We start from the raw sequence: 19,133 nt of genomic DNA, 5'->3' as shown, positions 1-19,133 counted from the left end.
GGGGCCGCCGGCCGCCACGGGGTCCACGGCCGAGACGTTGAGCGTGGCCGAGGCGGTGGTGTTGCCGGCCGAGTTCGTGACCATGCAGGTGTACTGGCCCGTGTCCTGCACCGTGACGTTGGTGAAGTTGAGCGTGCCGTCGTGCAGCACGGAGATGCGCACGCGGTAGGAGCCGTGCGTCATGAGCGTGCCGTTGGGCGTCAGCCAGTTGACCGAGGTCATGGAGGTGCCCGTGCGGCACTTGAGCTCGGCCGCCATGCCCTCCGTGACGTTGAGGTCCGTGGGCGGCTCCACGATGACGGGCGCGTAGCAGGTGAAGTGCGACTGGTCCAGCTCGCCGATGTAGCGCCCCTTGAGGCCGGCGGGCGCGTGGCAGCGCGCGCAGCACGTGGTGTTGCTGGGCACCGTCTCCTTGAGCCACCAGCTGAGCCAGAGCACGTCGCAGTTGCAGTGCCAGGGGTTGTGGTTGAGGTGCACGCGCTCGAGGCGGTGCAGCGGCGTGAAGAGGTCGTGGGGCAGCGACATCAGGTTGTTGTGCGACAGGTTGAGCTCCTCCAGCGACTTGAGGTCGTCGAAGGCGTTGCGCTCGATGGTGGCCACCTGGGCGTGCATGAGCCACAGCTTGCGCAGGCTGGTGAGGCCCTGGAAGGAGCCGGGCCGGATCAGGTCCAGCCGGTTGCCCGACAGCTCGAGCTCCTCCAGGCGCACCAGGGCCGTCAGGTTGGGGATGTCCTTGAGGTTGCACATGCCCAGGTTGAGGTAGCGCAGGTTGACCAGGCCCTCGAAGGCCGCCTCCGAGATGTACTCCAGCCGCTTGAGCTCGCCCAGGTCCAGGCGCCGCAGCGAGGGCACGCGGTTGAAGGCGTACGAGGGGATGCTCTCGATGGGGTTGTTGCGCAGCCAGAGCTCGCGCAGCTTGGACAGGTACTCGAAGGCCTGCGTGGGCACCGTGGTCAGCCGGTTGTCGAACAGCTCCAGCGTGTTGAGGCTGGGCAGCCCGTTGAAGGCGCCCACCTCGATCTTGCGCACCAGGTTCTTGCTCAGCTGCAGGATCTCCAGGTGCCGGAGGTGCTTGAACGTGTCCGTCCGGATCACCTGCGGGAGGGAGACACGGTCAGCGGCATGTGGGTGTGTGGTGGCAGCGGCCGGCGCCAGGCGCTGGCGAGGGTGGAGCGGCCGGGGTGGAAGGTAGTGCCGGTGCCTTGGAATGCAGTTCGAGAGGCTTTTTTTGAGTCGGGTCTCACTCCGCCACCCAGGCTGGGGCGCGGTGGCACACTCACGGCTCACCGCAGCCTCGGCCTGCTGGGTTCAGGCGATCCTCCCGCTTCAGCCCCCACGTAGCTGGGACGATAGGTACACACCGCCACACCCGGCTTATTCTTTTTTACGTTTTGTCCTTGAGTCGGGGTCTCACGCTGCCACTAAGGCTGGGGGTGCGGTGGCACACTCAGCTCACGGCAGCCTCGGCTCGCTGGGCTCAGGCGATCCTCCCACTTCAGCCCCCCGAGTAGCTGGGACTATAGGTGCACACCAGCATGCCCGACTTATCCTTTTGTTTTGTTTTGTTTTTGAGGCGGAGTCTCGCTCTGCTGCTCAGGCTGGAGGGCAGTGGCACACTGACAGCCACTGCAGCCTCAACCTGCCGGACTCAGGCAATCCTTCTGCCTCAGCCTTCCAAGCAGCTGGAACTACAGGCACACCCCACCACACCCAGGTAATTTTTTGATTTGCTGTAGAGACGAGGTCTTGCCAAGTTGCCCAGACTGGTCTCAAACCCTGGGCTCAGGCAATCCTCTCGCCTCTGCCTCCCAAGGTACTGGAATGACAGGTGTGAGCCACTGAGTCTGGCTCTTTTTTTTTTGAGTCTGGGTCTCATCCTGCTACCCAAGCTGGGATGCAGTGGCACGCGCACAACCTCAACCTCCTGGGCCAGGCGATCCTCCCACGTCAGCCCCTGGGTAGTTGGGACTATATATAGGTACGCACCACCATGCCCAGCTTATTATTCTTTTATTTTTCGCAGAGATAGAGTCTTGCTATGTTGCCCAGGTTGGCCTCGAACTCCGAGGCTCAAGCAATCCTCCTGCTTCAGCCTCCCCAAGTGCTGGGATGACAGGTGTGAGCCACCATGCCTGGCTGAGGGTTTCTTACACAACTGAAACTGGAGTTGCCACACGAGCTGGCCATACCACTCCTGGGTGTTTCCTCAAGAGCAGTCAGGCAGATGTCTACACAACGACTCACACGTGGGTGTTCACAGCAGTGTTGTTCATGACAGCCTAAACTGGAAGCAACTCAAGAGTCCATCAGCGGGTGAGCCACGAACCGTCAAGTGACGTCCACACGAGGGAACGCTCCCCTTGGCCTGAAAGAAGTGGGCGCTGAGGCCCCCCTGGGTGAATATCGGGTGCTCTGCTGAGCAAAGGAAGCAGACCCAGAGGAGCCGTGCGGTAGGATCCCACCACACCGTGCTTAGGTGTTCTAAGCGGATGTCTTGTGTGTGTGGGTGGGCTCGTGTGTTAGGTCAAACCGGGAAGGGCGTGAGAGAACTTTCTGGGGTGATGGAAACACTCTATATTGGGGTGGCAGACACACGGGTGAATGCATCTGTCAAAACTCCCCAAACTAGCCGGGCTCTGTGGCTCAGCCTGTAATCCTGTGCCTTTGGGAGGCTGAGGTGAGTGGGTTGCCTGAGCCTGTGGGCTCGAGACCCGCCTGGGCAGCAAGACCTCATCTCTACGATAAATCAAAAAATCAGCCGGGCGTGGTAGCACGCCCCTGTAATTCCGGCTACTTGGAAGGCTGAGGCGGAAGGATCGCCGGAACCCAGCAGGTCGAGGCTGCAGTGGCCGGGAGCGGCCATCGCACTTCAGTCTGGGCAACAGAGTGAGACTCCAACTCAAACAACAACAACAACAACAACAACAACAAACTCCCCAAACTGTACACTTAAAATGGGGGCATTTTATTACATGTCAATTACATGTATTTTTACAAATGGAAGATATTGAAACTACTAATACCAGCAGCTGACATGCACTGAACATGTCTTTGGTGCCAGACACTGTCTAAATGTTTTGCAGGTGATAACTCCTGTAATCCGCCAAACTGTCCTGAGGTAGATACAAGTTGTGTTGTTGTTGTTGTTGTTGGTTTAGACAGCGTCTTGCTGTGTTACCCAGGCTGGAGTGCAGTGGTGTGATCATAGCTCACTGCAGTCTCAACCTCCTGGGCTCAAGCAATCCGCCTGCTTCAGCCTTCTGAGTAGCTGGGACTACACGTGTATGCTACCATGTCCGGCTAATTTTTATTTTTATTTTAGTAGAGACAAAGTTTTGCTGTGTTACCCGGGTTGGTCTTGAACTCCTGGCCTCAAGTGATCCTCCCGCATCAAAAAAGTGCTGGAAATACAGTTATGAGCCACTTCGCCTGACTAAGATAGGTAGCATTATGAGTCCTTATGTAGTGCCGGCAATTCCAAAATTCTTAAGGCCTTGAAAAACAGATTTTTCAAAACCTTGGCATCAAGTTCCATTTGGTGGAAAAACCCAATCAGAACTCACTTGAAGCTATTTAAGGCTTTTATTGATCCCACTCACGTGACTATTCAGACTTTTCACTCTAGAAATTCCCATGTTTGATAAGGGGCCTAAGACCACAATGATGCTATAAATATATACTGCATCTTATCACTTTTTTTTTTTTTTGAGTCAGAGTCTCACTCTCTTGCCCAGGCTGGAGTGCAGTGGCACGCTCATAGCTGCCACAGCCTCGACCTCCTGGGCTCAGGCGATCCTTCTGCCTCAGCCTTCCAAATAACTGGAACCATAGGCATGTGCCACCATGCCTGGCTAATTTTTTGATTTATTTTAGAGATGAGATCTTGCCATGTTGCTCAGGCTGGTCTCGGACCCCTGAGCTCAGGCAATCCTCTCACCTCCACCTCCCAAAGTGCTGGGATTACAGGCATGAGCCCCTGCACCCAGCCTTCTTACCACCTTTCTAATGTCAGAATGTCAAAACACACACACACACACAGAGAGGCAGAGAGAGGTGCAGTGGCTTGCCCAAGGTCACACAGAAGGGGCCAGTAGAGTTGGGACTGGATCCAGGTCCTCTGGTTCCAGTGTCTGGGGTCTTTTCTCAATCTGCCACCTCTCAAGGCTGGGGCAAGGGGACCACAGGAGGGCAGCACGGCGGCGGGACGTGGGAGGCAGCACCTCATAAGATCCTTCTTAGTGACCCCCATGCCGGGTACACTGAGGCCTAGACGGCCACACAGGCATCAGATCACATGTCTGAAGCCTGGCTAATGACGTGTCCCAGCGTGAGCGGGACAGACAAGGAGACACATTTGGGGGAACACAGTGATACAGTATCAAGGAGGGAATGGAGACCTCCAAACAGCATCCTATGTAATGCCATTCTCACAAAATGACCCAAGAGCTAAAGAGCTAGGTGTCTGCAGAGAGGTACTGAAAAAAATAAAAATAAAAAAGCTGAGAAGGAAACACACTGAGCTGTTCTTAGTAGGGAGTGCCAGCTGTTGGGGATTATGACAGTTTTTATCCTTTTGTTATTTTTTTCCTTAGTGAGCAAATATTATCTTTATAATAAGCAGGAAACAAAACCAAAACAAGTTAAAGAAAAAAGGATGTACTTGAATGGTGCCCAGCATAAGGAACAGTGATATTCTTGGCATAGGCACAGTCATGAGATAATCATTCATGCCAGGCTGTCCACTAGAACCACACGTGTAAGTTTAAATTTCCTAGAAGCCATATTAAAAAAACGGATGAAATCAACTTTAAGAATACATCTGCTGGGTGTGGTGGCTCACACCTGTAATCCCAGCGCTTTGGGAGGCAGAGGCGAGAGAATTGCCTGAGCCCAGGAGTTCGAGACCAGCCTGAGCAACATGGCGAGACCTCATTTCCACAATAAATCAAAAAATTAGCCGGGCATGGTGGCGAGTGTTGGTAGTTCCGGCTACTTGGAAGGCTGAGGCGGAGGGATCGCCGGAGCCCAGCAGGTCGAGGCTGCGGTGACTGTGAGCGTGCCACTGCCCTCCAGCCGGGACGAGATGAAACTCCAACTCAAAAAAAAAAAAAAATCGATTTAACCCAATATCCTCTAAATGCTCTCATTCCAACATGCCATCAGTATGGAGACTCGTGAGATATCTGCCACTCCTTGTGGCGGGGCTTCGCTATCCTGTGTTTTCCACTTGGTGCTTGTGGCTGGGATGTGCGCTCCCTGCCTCACAGCCCCGTGGCCGCCACAGGAGACACGCGAGTTGACGGGCCTTCCCGGCGCTCGGCCTCACGAACAAGTCGGCCTTATGCACACAGTCGTCTCTGCCCCCCAGCAGCCCTCGAGCACGGACTGTTTGGCGGAGCCCACAGGAGAGAGAGCTGGGCAGGGCTGACCGGCGCCGGCCCCTCACCACCTCGCCGGGCCGCCTCGCACCCGCCCTCCCGGTTCCCATCTAACAGATGCAGAAACCGAGGCCACGGATGTGGCAGGAAATGCAGAGCCCTGTTCGAATCCCACCTCCGCCTTCTTGGCTGCGGGGCCTTGGCGGGAGGTCTCTGTGTGAGGGGAGGATGAGGAGGACCCCGAGGGCAGTCGGGCGAGGAGAGGTCCCAGGGCCGGCCTCGGGAAGTGTGGGCGCTCCAGGGTGCCTGGGGCGCTCAGCCCGTGGGCGTCGGGACTGTGATCACTGGCTGAGCCACCTGGGCCCGGGGTGAGCGTCTCGGCCCTCCCACCGGCAGCCCCGCACTGCGCCCCCTGGTGGGGGCGCCTCTTACTGCCGCCTTCCCGCCGAGAGCCCGGGCGTCGCGTCCCCAGCTCCAGCCTCTGTCCTCTGGCTCCGGTTCCACCCGCCCCTCCAGCCCTCAGCCCCAGAGCGCTGCCTGTACCCACGGATCCCCGTCCCTCCCCTGCCCGCGGCGCTCCCAGGCCTCCCCTGCCTTCCCAGTGCCAAACTCTTCCATGCCACCTTGTGCTGCACGCCACACGACAGCAACGGCAACGGCCCCTAAGACCAGGTCCCTGCCGGAGCAGCTCATCCGCCTGGCATGACCGTCCTCCTTCCGCCTCCGCACACCCTTTCCCCTCGCCTCCCTCCCGGCCTGGCCGGTCCCTGAACGGCAGACGCGCTCCTGCCCCCAGGCCTTTGCACCTGCCGTTCCCTCTGCCGGGAACACCCTCCTATCTTCTTTCCCGCTGACCTCCCATCTGTCCTTCAACACACAGCTCCAGGGCCACCTGCTGTGGAGGGTGTCCTGGTTCCATCCGCCCACCCCAGTCTGGTCAGGGGCCCCCACAGACCGCAGTCTAGGCCCCTGCAGGGCTGGGGCTGGTGCTCACCCACAGGGCTTCCGAGAGCCCAGCAGCACACATCCAGGTTTCAGGTCTGCGTGCTCCTTCTGTAACAGACTGAATGAATCTGAAATCAGACCTGCTCGGAAACTCCGGTCTGGGTCCCTTCCAAGCAGACTTGGAGTCCGGATCCTGCATAGAAACCCAGATTTCCTGTGGACACGAGAAACAGCCCAGGCCTCTTGCCTTAGCATGAGGGGGACAAGAAGAGACACACTGGGGCCCTTACAAGTTTGGACTTCTCAGGTCACTTTGGATGGTTCAGAGGCACAGTGGATGTCACCTGGACCAACTCGGACATGGTGGAGCACGGGGTGATTAGGAGAGGAATGCCCCCTCCCCTTTAATACATGGCAGCGGACGTCTCCTGTGGGCGGGGCCTGTGCTGGGTACATGTTAGCCAGAGCAAGAAACACAACAGCTTTGGCATACCTTTCTTTTCTGATCACAAAAGTAATAGGTCCTCTTTAGGAAAAGGTATAAGAAAAAAAATCAGCCCAAAGACATCTACCCAGAATTGACCTGTCAAACACCCTTAACTTTTTTCTATGCGTATTATGCAGGGATATCTCTTTTCATCAACTTCTAATTTTTTTTAAAGTCTTTTAATTTTTATTATGGAAAAAAAGCTTCATTTCCTTATTTTGCTTTCTGGCTCTGTGCTTGTGTTTTCAACACTTTCACAACGTTTTCTGCTTCTCGATAAGAAAAGCACACTTGATCCTGTCGTGAGCACATTCTGTACACATGGAATTGCCACAGGCCCTGCTGACATGTTTTTTTGTTTTGGACAACCTCATATGAACTTGAGGTCTCACAGCACGGACCCCTCGAAGTCTGTCTGGGCACACGTCACATATAAACTTTGGTGTTTTCCCACCTTCTGGGTATGTAGGTAAGCAATCATCCTATTACTGGGGGTTAGGGCAGTCTAGTTTTGTTAGAGGCTATATTGTAGCAAAGCCTATGAGCATGTCAAATGCTGGACTATTCTGAGTGCCTTTACACAGCGTCCCCAGAAGAGACAGCTTTTTGATTTTTTTATAAAATATTGCCTGGGTCCTGCATCTCCCCACAATAGCATTATATCATAAGCATTTTCCTATACTGTGCTTCAAACACATGATTGGAATGGCTGTGTGGCATTCCAGCCCAGGGCTAGACCCATGTATGGAGGCTGAACTGGAACTGACAGGGTGAGCTTGATTTTTTTACAGCTTCTTTTTTCTTGGAGTTGGGGTCTCACTCTGTCGCCCAGGCTAGAATACAGTGGCACGATCGTGGCTCACCACAGCCTCAAACTCCTGGACTCAGGAGATCCTCCCATTTCAGCCTCCTGAGTAGCTGGGACCTCAGAGGTACACCACAATGCCTGGCTAATTTTTTGAATTTTTGTAGTGATGAGATCCCACTTTGTTTTTTGAGTTTTTTTTTTTTTTTTTAAGTTAGAGGCTGTCTCTGTCGCCCAGGCTGGAGTGCAGTGGCACAATCACAGCCACTGCAGCCTCGACCTACTAGGCTAAGGCGATCCTTCCGCCTCAGCCTTCCAAGTAGCCAGAACTACAGACTCACGCCACCACGCCTGGCTAATTTTTTGATTTATTGTAGAGACGAGGTCTCCACAAGTTGCCCAGGCTGGTCTTGAACCCCTGGGCTCAGACAATCCTCTAGCCTCCGCCTCCCAAAGTGCTGGGATGACAGGCGTGACCCAGCATGCCTGGGTTGCGTGAGGCAGGGCGTCTCCGTCCTGGCAGGAGGACCAGGGCTGGAGCCCGGGAAGCCTCGCTCTGCCCCGGGGCCCCTGGAGTGTCCTCCTCGGAGAGAACATGCAGGAAGCGCCTGCCCCGCCCAGTGCTTCACCTGGCCCCCTTCTTAGGCGTGTCCATGGGCTGCTGAACAGCAGCGGCCACGCCATCCGCATCGACACCTTTGGACTCTCCTGTGGCCTCCCAGCTCTGCCTTCCTTGACTCCAGGTTTCCCAGCAGTCACTCCGAAACCTTCTCCCGGGAGGCCCGCCATGGGAGACGCAGGCGCTCGGCCGCTGCTTCTAATAACAACCCCACCACCACCAGCAATAACAGGAGGCACTGGTCACCACCAAGCACGAGGGAGAGATGAGGTGGACTTTGGAGAGTCTGGACCAAGAAATCGAGAACAAATGGACTGCCGGGCCAGGGGTCAGCAAGAACTCCCTGGAGCCGCCCCTCGCTGGCCCTGCTTAGATGGCTGGAGGCTTCTTAGCTCCCATCCTGCCCCTCCCTCCTCCTAGGGTCCCTGGTCTCCGTGGGGCTGCTGTCCCTTTCCCATCAAGAGCAGGGCTGCAGCCTTGTCCTGTGCAGCAAGCGGTGCCTGTAGGCGCCGTCCATTTTTTTTTTAATTGGGAGTCTCACTGTGTAGCCCAGGCTGGAGTGCAGTGGCACCATCATGGCCACCGCAGCCTCGACCGACTAGGCTCAGGGGATCCTTCCGCCTCAGCCTCCCAAGTGGCTGGAACTACAGGTGCACGCCACCATGCCTGGCTAACTTTTTGATTTATTGTAGAGACGAGGTCTCGCCAAGTTCCCCAAGTTGGTCTTATACCCTTGAGCTCAGGCAATCCTCTCGCCTGGGGCTTCCAAAATGCTGGGATTTCAGGCGTGAACCACTGTGCCCAGCCTGCTCTGTCCTTAATGCCTCACAGCCAAGCCCTCCCCATGTCCTCCCCATCCCCACAGCCCAGCTCAGGCCTCATCTCTCTCCCTGGACCCTAGCCTTGCCTTCTGCCTGGCCTTCAGTGTTTCTGGGGTCTTGCTATGCTCAGTGTCAACCTGTCTCTGTCCTCCTCTAGATTCCTCTGTGGCTCCCCAGTGCCCTTGGGAAATTCAGCCCGTGCTGGAAGGCTTGCCTGGTTCTGCCTTCTCCCCTCCCCACTGCATGGCCCCTAACTCGCAGCCCTCACGCCAGATGTGTGTCCGCCAGCATCAGTCTGTGGACCACCTTAGTGGGTATCCCATCTCTGCATATGCTGTTCCCTCTCCTCAGGACGCCCTTCCTTTCACCCACCTGGAAAGCTGCTCACCCTCTTGAACCCAGCCCAAAGGTCCCTCCTTCATTCATTCATCCATTGCTTACTTGTGGGATGGGGATAGGGCAGTTCTGAAGGGGTGACTGTGGCGGGGGGCTGTTATCTGAGGGAGGACCTTGCAGCAGCCACCTGCAGTTGCTTGGGCCTCACACCCTGTTTCAGAGGCAGGAGGCGGAGGCTCGGGAAGCCAAGGGGGCCAGCAGGCCGGGCCTGGAGTGTGCGGCTGGGCCCCGCCCACAGTGTCCGTCTTCCAAGTCAAGTCTCCTGGCGCCTCTGGACAGCGGAGCGCGAGGACAGCGTGAGGGGAGAACCCGATGGGAAGGGGGCGTGGAGGGAGGTGAAGGGTGCTCCCCGAGGGAGGGGGTGGGTCCCCCTGCCAGTCGCGCTAACAGTGCACTTGAGAGCTGAGCAGGGTGGAGGCGTTGCTGCAGGGGGAGCCTGCTTTTATAGAAAGCTGTGCCACGGGGCCGCTTTAAATAGGGAGTCTCCTCATTTGAACAGCGTTCCAGTCTCTTCTCTCTCCCCTGCTTTGCAGATGCCTGCCGAGCAGCCTGGGGGGAGGAGTTGGCACTGGTCTGAATCCTGTCTTTGCGGCGGATCAGCTGTGTGACCTTGGGTGAGCATCCTAACTGCTCTGAGCCCACTTTCCTCACAGGGCCCGTGGCATTATGGTTAGGCTTGGGATGAGACAGCGACGCCTGGGCCATGGCAGGCGCACGGTCGGGGGCATTTTTCACTGTTATTTCGGCGAATGGTGGCCATTGACCTGCCTCAGCTTCCGGTGTCTCCCCCTGCACTTTCTCCCACGTGGGCTGCCAGGGTTACCAAAAGGCGGTTTGGGCCCCACCGACCCCCTGCTCCCGCCCTCCTGTGACTGTCGCCCTCCCAGCCTCACAGGCCCATCAGAACCTCCCTGCTGCCCTCTCTCAACTCCAGCCAGAGGAGGGAGCAGAGATGCCTGGGCTCCCTCTGCCACACTCTGTCCAGTCTCCTTGCCTCCTCCCTAGAATACCGTCCTCCTCCTTGTTCTCTGGAAAATTCCGGGTGCCCTCCCTGGGAAAGCCCTCTTTGCCCCCAGCTCCCTCACCCGTCACACACACTCTTACTAGATCCCCAGCACCCGGACTGTAATGCGGTTTAACACGTCTGTCCCCTTGTCTCGACTGTGAGTCGAGAGGGGAGACTGTGTGATGATTTCTGCTTTCCCAGCACCCCGTGTGAGGCCTGGCTCGTGGCAGACATCAACCGAGGTCTGCCGAGAAAATGGACTGGAATGCACAAGGCTCTTATTGGTGCACACCCCAGCTGTGCTGTGCCTGCACGCCTTTTGGCCTGGGTAATAATGCCCACACCACACTCCTCAGTAACAGAACTTGGGAGCTGGAAAGCACTGACAATCTAGTTCCAGCCTATTTTGCTTTTTGCCTTAAAGGCCACATGACTGGTATTAAAGCTACGTCACCTTTCCTGTTCGTCATCATTTTTACTTTCATAATTTGTCCTCAAGGTTTAGGTATGCCATTTGGATTTTGTTTTGAATTCAGTCTGAAATCTCTTGTCTTTTACCTGGAAGTTTAGTTCATTTATGTTTATTATAATCACTAATACATCTGGAATTATTCCTGAAGTAACATTTTGTGCTTTTAAAAATAAGCATTAAGCCGGGCTTGGTGGCTCAGCCTGTAATCCTGCGCCTTGGGAGGCTAAGGTGAGTGGATTGCCTGAGCCCGCGGGTTTGAGACCCGCCTGCGCTACTTGGAGAGACTTCATCTCTACAATAAATAAAAAAAAAAAAATTAGCCGGATGTGGTAGCACACACCTGTAGTTCCAGCTACTTAGAAGGCTGAGGCGGAGGATCGCTAGAGCCCAGCAGGTCGAGGCTGCAGTGCCCAGGAGTGGCCACTGCACTCCAATCTGGGTGACAGAGTGAGACTCCAACTCAAAAAAAAAAATTATTTTTAACTTATTTTAATATTTATTTATTTATTTATTTATAGGTATAAATAATGAGATGGGGGTCTCACTATGTTGCCTAAGCTGGTCTCGAGCTTCTGGGCTCAAGTGATCCTCCCACCTTGGCCTCCTGAAGTGCTAGGATTATAGGTATGAACTACCTCATCCAGCTTATTTTATTTTTATTTTATTTTTTGAGTTGGAATCTCACACTGTTGCCCAGGCTGGAGGGAAGTGGCACACTCATGGCCACCCTAGCATCAACCTGCTGGGCTCCAGCGATCCTTTTGCCTCAGCCTTCCAAGTAGCTGGAACTACAGGTGTGTGCTACCATGCCTGGTTAATTTTTTTTTTTGAGTTGGAGTCTCACTCTGTCGCCCAGACTGGAGTGCAGTTGGCCGCTCCCGGCCACCGCAGCCTCGACCTGCTGGGCTCCGGCGATCCTTCCACCTCAGCCTTCCCAGTAGCCGGAATTACAGGCATGCACTACCACACCTGGCTGATTTTTTTGATTTATTGTAGAGATGAGGTCTCGCTGCCCAGGCGGGTCTCGAACCCGCGGGCTCAGGCAATCCACTCACCTCAGCCTCCCAAAGGTGCGGGATTACAGGCTGAGCCGCCGAGCCTGGCTAATTTTTTATTTATTATAGAGATGAGGTCTTGCCAAATTGCCCAGGCTGGTCTCAAACCTCTGGGCTCAAGCAATTCACTTGCCTTGGCCTTCCAAAGTGCTGGGATTACAGCCTGAGCCATTGAACCGTGACTATTTTATTTTTTAAAATCATTTTTAATTTTTTTGAAGGGTCAGGATATTACTCTGTCACTCAGGCTGGAGTGCAGTGGTGTGATCATAGCCTTGAACTCCTGGGCTCAAGTGATCCTCCTGCCTCAGCCACCCCAGTAGCTGGCGTTACAGGTGTGTGCCACCATGCCTGGCTACTTGTTAAAAGTTTTTAGAGACAGAGTCTCGCTATGTTGCACAGCCTGGTATGTTATGCTCTGTGATTGTCCTGAGCTTTGCAGACTGTTCCTTCCCCTTTCCTGTCACCTTTTGTATTGGCTGACTTTCTTTTGATTCCATTCCCTCTCCACTGTTTTAGAATGTAGGTATTTTCTCTTCATTTAGGGGCTGCCCTTAACATTTCACATGCATACCGAAAGACCCAATTCAGTCAGTTCCCCAGTCTCCTCCCGACACCACAAGGCGGATCTCATCTCAGACTCTAAACCAAGAGCCATCCTGGGAGCATCCTGATACAGGAAAAGGGGGAATCATTATTGTGACGCGCCTCTTCTGGGCCAGACTCTGTGCGTAAGTGCTCTGAGGTCACAATCTCATGGAGTCCTTGTGGAAATCCCATCACTTGGGGGTTATCAAGCACATGCCCCGGCCCACTCCCCTTGCCGGTTCGCAGCTGAGGGAATGGATGTTCAGAGAGGTAAATCCACTTGTCCTCAGGACTCAAGGTCTGCTTCTCCTGAACCCAAACATGGAAGCTTCCAAAACACCTGCCTGCTGTGAACCGACAGAGATGGGCTGTCTGGGGGCTCTGCTGTGCCCGTGGGCTGCAGGCCCATTCACTCACCCGTCACCCTGGATTGATTTGCTTGTCTGACAGACATTTTTTGAGAGCTGCTCTGTGTCAAGCATCAGCTGGGCTCTGGGCATCCAGCGGTGGGTAAGACAGACACAGCCCTGTCTTCCAGAGCTCAGCCTCGAGGGGGGAAGAGAGACACTAAAATTAATGATTATGCAAATGATCATTTAACCAGCAATGAGGTGAACAGATCGGGGAGGCTGTCCCGGTTGCAGGGGGAGGCGGGCCCGGTCCCTTCAAGGCATCGCTTGAAACACCCCAGACCGGATCATCTTGGAAGTCATGGCTGTGTCACCCTCATGGGAGCGGGGGGCACAGAGTAGGGCGGGCAAGGCGGGTGCTGGTCCCTCACCCTGGCGTCTGTGGTCTGATGAGATGTCGACATTCTGTGGCAGCAAAGATGACAGGCCTGGGCCTGCCTCTGACCACCAGCAGGTCACCCACACCTCCACATTCCCACAGGCCTTCAGCTCCCATTTGCCAAGCCCACCTCTGCCCATGCCGGGCTCTGTGGCGGGCATCAAGGAAGGAGACAGAAGCAAATCAGGAAGGAACTCGGCCCCCTCCAGCAACTGCCCCCCAGGCCCCCTTGGGACCCTTCCCCCATCTTTTATCCTGCAATTTGGCCTGTTTCGGGGTCCTTCCATGTCAGCTGTGGTAAGGTAGACATTACTCAAGCTGAAAAGTCCCGCTGTGATCTGTTGGGGTTAAACTGTCAAGAAATCCCTTATTAAATATTTAACTGTGGGAGGAAAATGATGAAGTGAACAGTTCCTCTTAATGTTATGAAGATGAAGTGTTTTTTATGTTTTGAGTGAAGTGAATCAATAACAAGTTTAGTAAGCTTAGTGTTGTTTGTGTGTGTGAATTTTTTATGGCAGATTTTAAAAGCATTGTTACGTTTCGCGCCTCTTTTTATGACGATGTCTCATTTCTTTCTTGTCCCTGAGACGAGAGCCTTGTGCCTCCCTCTTCAACTAGGCCTTCCCTGACTGCCAGGACAGGACTGGCAGCATGAGGGGCCAGAGTGGGCCTCGACTCCCGCGCGGATCCGTCCAGGCCTGGACCTCCTTCCCTTCCTCCTTCCTCCCTCCCTTACCTTCTTTCCTCCCTCCTCCCGCTTTTCTCCTTCCATTCATCCTCCTAGGAGTTGCCTCCTGAGGCCCCGAGGCCAGGGAAGAGCCCCATAGGCCTCTGTAAGCAATGAGGCATAAGATTGACCTCAGAGAGGTGAGAGTGCAAAGACCTTGGCTGTGCCCAAGGCAGCAGCAGGTGGATGGGACAGTGCGTCAGGAGAAGGCTTGGTCACAGTCAACACCCCTTCCCGGCAGCCATCCCTGGCCACCCCTGCACTCCCAACCCTCCTGCCGGACTGCTCAGCTTGGCACTCGCTGCCAGCTCGCGCTCGTTGGTACGGAGCTCGTTCGCCTTCTGTGTTGTCTCCTCACCAGCTTCGAGACGGCAGGGATCTGTGTCCTGCTCACGGGGCCTCAAGTGGTGCCTGGCACACAGTAGGTGCTCAGTAACTGCATCGGGACTGAGCAGGGGGAGGGATGCCTGGGTCTCAGCTGGGCTGCCCCACTCCCCTAGGGGTAGTGACAAGACCCACCTCACGTCACGATGACGACACCGTCCATATCTGTAACCCATGAGGAAAAGTGCCTGGCACAAGACAAGCACAGCTGTGACCAGGGCTATTTCAGGGCAGGGCGAGTTTCTGGAAGAGCGAGAAGGAAGGACCTGGTGTGGCATCTGGGCCCGGCAGAGGGTGCCCCTGAGTTTGGTGCAGAAAAGGTGTCCCCCGTGAGGGAATGGCGTGGTGACTCCGGCTGGGTCTGGGGGGACAGAGGGAGGCCAGGAAGCTAGGAGGAAGCTGATGTGAGTGTCCCCACAATCAAGGACAAGGCCCGAGCTGGACTGGATTGTGGGGACAGAGTCAGGACTCAGTGACGTCCTGTAGTCCGAGTCACCAGGGCATGGAGCCAGGAAGAACTACGAATCGGGAAGCATCAGGAATTGCGTTGGAGAAATCAGGTTCTGCAGCCAGCCGGGCTGGGCCGAATCTCTATGCCACGTGCTAGCGGTGACATCATGTGCAGGAGTCTTACTCTCCTGTGCCTCAGTTTCCTCATCTGTAACATGAGTAAGAACAGGACCTACTCAGAGGGTTGTCCTGAGGCTGAAATCCGCTGACCATGCAAAGGGCCTGGGGCAGCACGGGGCTGGCTCACCCCTCGCCCCCCTCCCTGGGCCGCAGAAATCAATAGTTCTGTTTTCCAGTCAAGGAGGCAGGCTAGGAGAGGAGACTCAGGCCTTAGCGGCATTCACAGAGGGCAGAACATGGGTCTTGTGCCTCCCAGGGCCTCGAGCTGCTCTGCCAAGAGATGGGGTTGATGCTCCCTTGTGCCCACCCTCTCCCGGGGTGTCCTGAGGCTCAGGGGCACGTGGCTGTATGAGAGGGCAGGCAATTCCACGCATTTGTCAACTCAACAGTTGATTTGAGCACCTGCGGTGATGTGCCGGGGCCAGCGGTGATGGAGACTGACACACACGATCGCGATCACGAGAACAAGGGCATCAGTGGGGTTTGACAAGACTGGGGGTCAGAGAAGGCACCTCTGAGGACCTCTGAGTCATGAAGGACATCAATGCATGCTCGCATTCAGTAGCTGACCCCAGGCCCTCTGCTGAGTCGTCCTGCCTTGAAGACCATCTGGCACATGGTGGCCCTCCGTACATGCTTGTTCAAAGGAAGCATCGGATTTCTCAGCAACAGAGGGCTGCTACCCTCATTTCATGACAAAGCTGAGGCCCAGATGGGTTCCACGATGCCCCTGAGGCCACCAGGCTGGAAAACAGCAGAGCTGTGAGTCAGACCTCCGCTGTCTCCCACGATCACAGATGCTGGCACTAACTCCGTGAATGGGAGAGTGGAAGGGCGTTCCAGGAAGAGGGAACAGCATATGTGAAGGTGCTGAGCAGGGAGAGAGTGAGAGACACCAGTGCATGACAGGAAGGAGGCGCCGGTGCATCCTGAAGGACTTTTGCTCAGTCACGGTCACGGGGTGCCCAGGGGACTGGGTTGGAAGAGGAGGACAAGCTCCGTGGCACTGGTGCGAGGCACGTGTGGCCTTTCCCGTCTTGAGCTGGCTCTCTGACAGTACCAGGAGGGGAAGGAGCAGCAGGTGTGTGGTCAGACCCAACACCAGCTCCTGCTCCTGAACCCACACAGCATGCGAGCTGCCCTGCCTCTCACTTCGAGGCTTTCATCCTCCAAGTAAACGGGGAGTGCGGGCTGGGCTCCGTGGCTCAGCAGGTCATCCCAGCACTTTGGGAGGCCGAGGCTAGTGGATTGCCTGAGCCTGCGGGTTCGAGACCTGCCTGGGGAACTTGGCAAGACTCCGTCTCTACAATGACTACAAAATCAGCTGGGCGTGGTAGTGCGTGCTTGTAGTTCCGGCTATTTGGAAGGCTGAGGTGGAAGGATCACTGGAGTCCAGTAGGTCGAGGCTGTGGTAGCCGTGAGCAGCATGCCATTGCACTCCAGCCCGGGCGACAGAGTGAGACTCCAACTCAAAAAACAAAAAACAGCGGGAGGCTGGGCTTGGTGGCTCAGCCTGTAATCCCAGCACTCTGGGAGGCCGAGGCGAGTTGACTGCCTGATCCTGTGGGTTCGAGACCAGCCTGGGCAACTTTTGATTTATTGTCTCTACAATAAATAAAAAATTAGCCGGGTGTGGTAGCACACGCCTGTAGTTCCAGCTACTTGGAAGGCTGAGGCGGAAGGATCACCGGAACCCAGTATGTCGAGGCTGCGGTGGCCATGAGCATGCCACTGCACTCCAGTCTGGGAGACAGAGTGAGACTCCAACTAAAAACAAACAAGCAAACAAACAAAAAAACAGGGGGAGCACAGCCTAATTCTCCTCCAGTGCAAGAAGATTCCACATCTAACATTAAGGGCTGGTGTGATGGCTCATGCCTGTAATCCCAATCCTTTGGGAGGCCGAGACAGGAGGACCACTTGTGCCCAGGAGTTCGAGACCACCTGGGCAAAATGGTAAGACCTTATCTCTACAATAAATAAATTTAAAAATTTAGCTGGGCATGGTGGCATGCACCTGTAGTCCCAGCTACTCTGGAGGCTGAAGCAGGAGGATCGCCTGAGCCCAGCAGGTCAAGGTGACAGAGTGAGACTCTGACTCAAAAATAAAATAAAATAAAATAAAAAATAAGCCAGGCATGGTGACACGTGTCTGTAGTCCCAGCTACTTGGGAGGATCGCCCGAGTCCCGGAGGCTGAGGTTGCGGTGACCTGTGAGTGTGCCACTGTACTCCAGCCTGGGTGACAGAATGAGACCTCAACTCAAATAAATAAATAAATAAAAATCAAGTAGGGTAAGAGCCCTAAACTGGAAACAATCCGAACACGAAATGGATAAACCGTGGCGCCTTCATCTGAGAGAATATTACATAACAATACAAAAGCAAGGAGCAGAGAAAGCTGCCGGAAACCAGGGCTGCGGGAAGCTGGAGGGGTGGCCACCAGCCAGGGGCTCAGTCTCTCCTCCTGCCCGCAGGCAGCTCCAGACTGATTCCAGGATTGAGAAGTTAGGGTGGGCTCTCGCTGAGAGAAGGGCAGTCTCACTCTATCTCCCAGACTGGAGTGTAGTGGCATGCTCACCCCAGGGCTCCCTGTGTTCCAGCTCTTGACCTGGCTGGTATGTACGTGCCTGTTCTCTTTGTGATCATCCTCTGAGCTGGGTTTTTATGGATTATGTTCTTTTCTGTGTGTTTTATGCCATTAAGGAAAAAAAGACTAAGAAGAAACCGACAAAGTATCGGGAGTCCCATTTGACAGGTGTGGAAACTGAGGCTTGGAGCGGTGACAAGGATTATCCAGGCCCTGAGCTGGTGCTCTTGAAGAAATGAAGGAGAAAGTGGAGCCGGGATGAGAGCGGACAGGCCCTGTTAGACTCGGAGTCCCGGCAGCCTGGGGACAGGCGGCGAAAGGCACTGCTCCTGCCTATCCACAGGCCCTCCGGGAGGCTCGGCCTTGGCTTGCAGCAGGGGGCTGTCCTAGTTGACCTCAAGAAAGTCAGCTTCTAGATCTTTCCTTCTGGATCTTTCCTCCCACCATTTTCTTCTCCAGCTGGGAAAGTCGGTCCAGTCAAAAACTCTACATTCATGCTGGCGCAGGGATCAGTCGCCTGGAATATCTCAAACCAGAGGGTGACGGAGACGCTATTTCTGGGGTTTGCCTTGGGGATGCACTATGGTGAGGTTTAGCCCCCCAACAGATTTACCTTCCTGTAGCTGCACCACTTTGTCAGCTGCACCACTTTGTCTGCCTGGGCCTGGCTCCTCCACGCTGACTCCCTGATGGGGCAGAGGCCTCCTTCTGGGGAAGGGGAGTCCCAGGGGGCTACAGCTAGCCGAGTGACCTTGGGCAAGTCACTCAGGGCCACCTGATTCTCTGTTTCGACATCCTTAAGATGGGAGGCGTCATCCTGAGACAACGCAGAAGAGCACTCGTAGGCTCCGGAAGAGAGTAAAGGCGCCACAAATTTTAGTTTCTTTTTCCTTCTTCAGGGAAAAGTGAGCAAATCCCAGTATAGACTTTTTTCTTCAGCTTGTATAATATTTTGCACTTATTATTTTAAGTTTAATTTGTCCTGATTACAAAAAGTATTAAATGACTCTCACTGAAGAAAATTTAGGGAATAAAGAAAACATAAAGAAGAAATTAAATATCCCCCATAACACTAGTGCAAAGATAGAGGCGCTTTTCACATTCTTGGATGTTCCTTGATGTTTTAAAAATATTAAGTTTTAGCCGGGCTCGGTGGCTCAGCCTGTAATCCTGCGCCTTTGGGAGGCTGAGGTGAGTGGATTGCCTGAGCCTGCGGGTTCGAGACCCGCCTGGGCAGTGAGACCTCACCTCTACAATAAATAAAAAAAAAATCAGCCGGGCGTGGTAGCGCGTGCCTGTAATTCCAGCTACTTGGAAGGCTGAGGCGGAAGGATCGCCGGAGCCCAGCAGGTCGAGGCTGCGGTGGCCGGGAGCGGCCACTGCACTCCAGTCTGGGTGACAGAGTGAGACGCCAACTCAAAAAAAAAAAAAATTAAGTT

At 54.9% G+C, this 19,133-nt stretch overlaps 1 protein-coding gene across 1 annotated transcript in view; it reads right to left on the bottom strand.

Moving 5' to 3' along the window:
* Positions 1-3: 3 nt before the first annotated feature.
* Positions 4-19,133, bottom strand: part of LRRC4B (leucine rich repeat containing 4B) — a gene marked incomplete at its 3' end in the record, with an annotated part of 24,825 nt that continues 5,695 nt past the window's right edge. Inside the window, exon 3 of the mRNA XM_008051189.1 lies at positions 4-1,095. Within this exon, the coding sequence (XP_008049380.1) occupies positions 4-1,095 (1,092 nt within the window). The remainder of the gene's footprint in view (positions 1,096-19,133) is intronic.

This window comes from Carlito syrichta, unplaced genomic scaffold, assembly GCF_000164805.1.
Source record: "Carlito syrichta isolate Samal-C Ts95f unplaced genomic scaffold, Tarsius_syrichta-2.0.1 Scaffold169060, whole genome shotgun sequence".
Lineage (NCBI taxonomy): Eukaryota > Metazoa > Chordata > Mammalia > Primates > Tarsiidae > Carlito > Carlito syrichta.
This window is presented reverse-complemented; position numbering and strand designations above follow the sequence as displayed.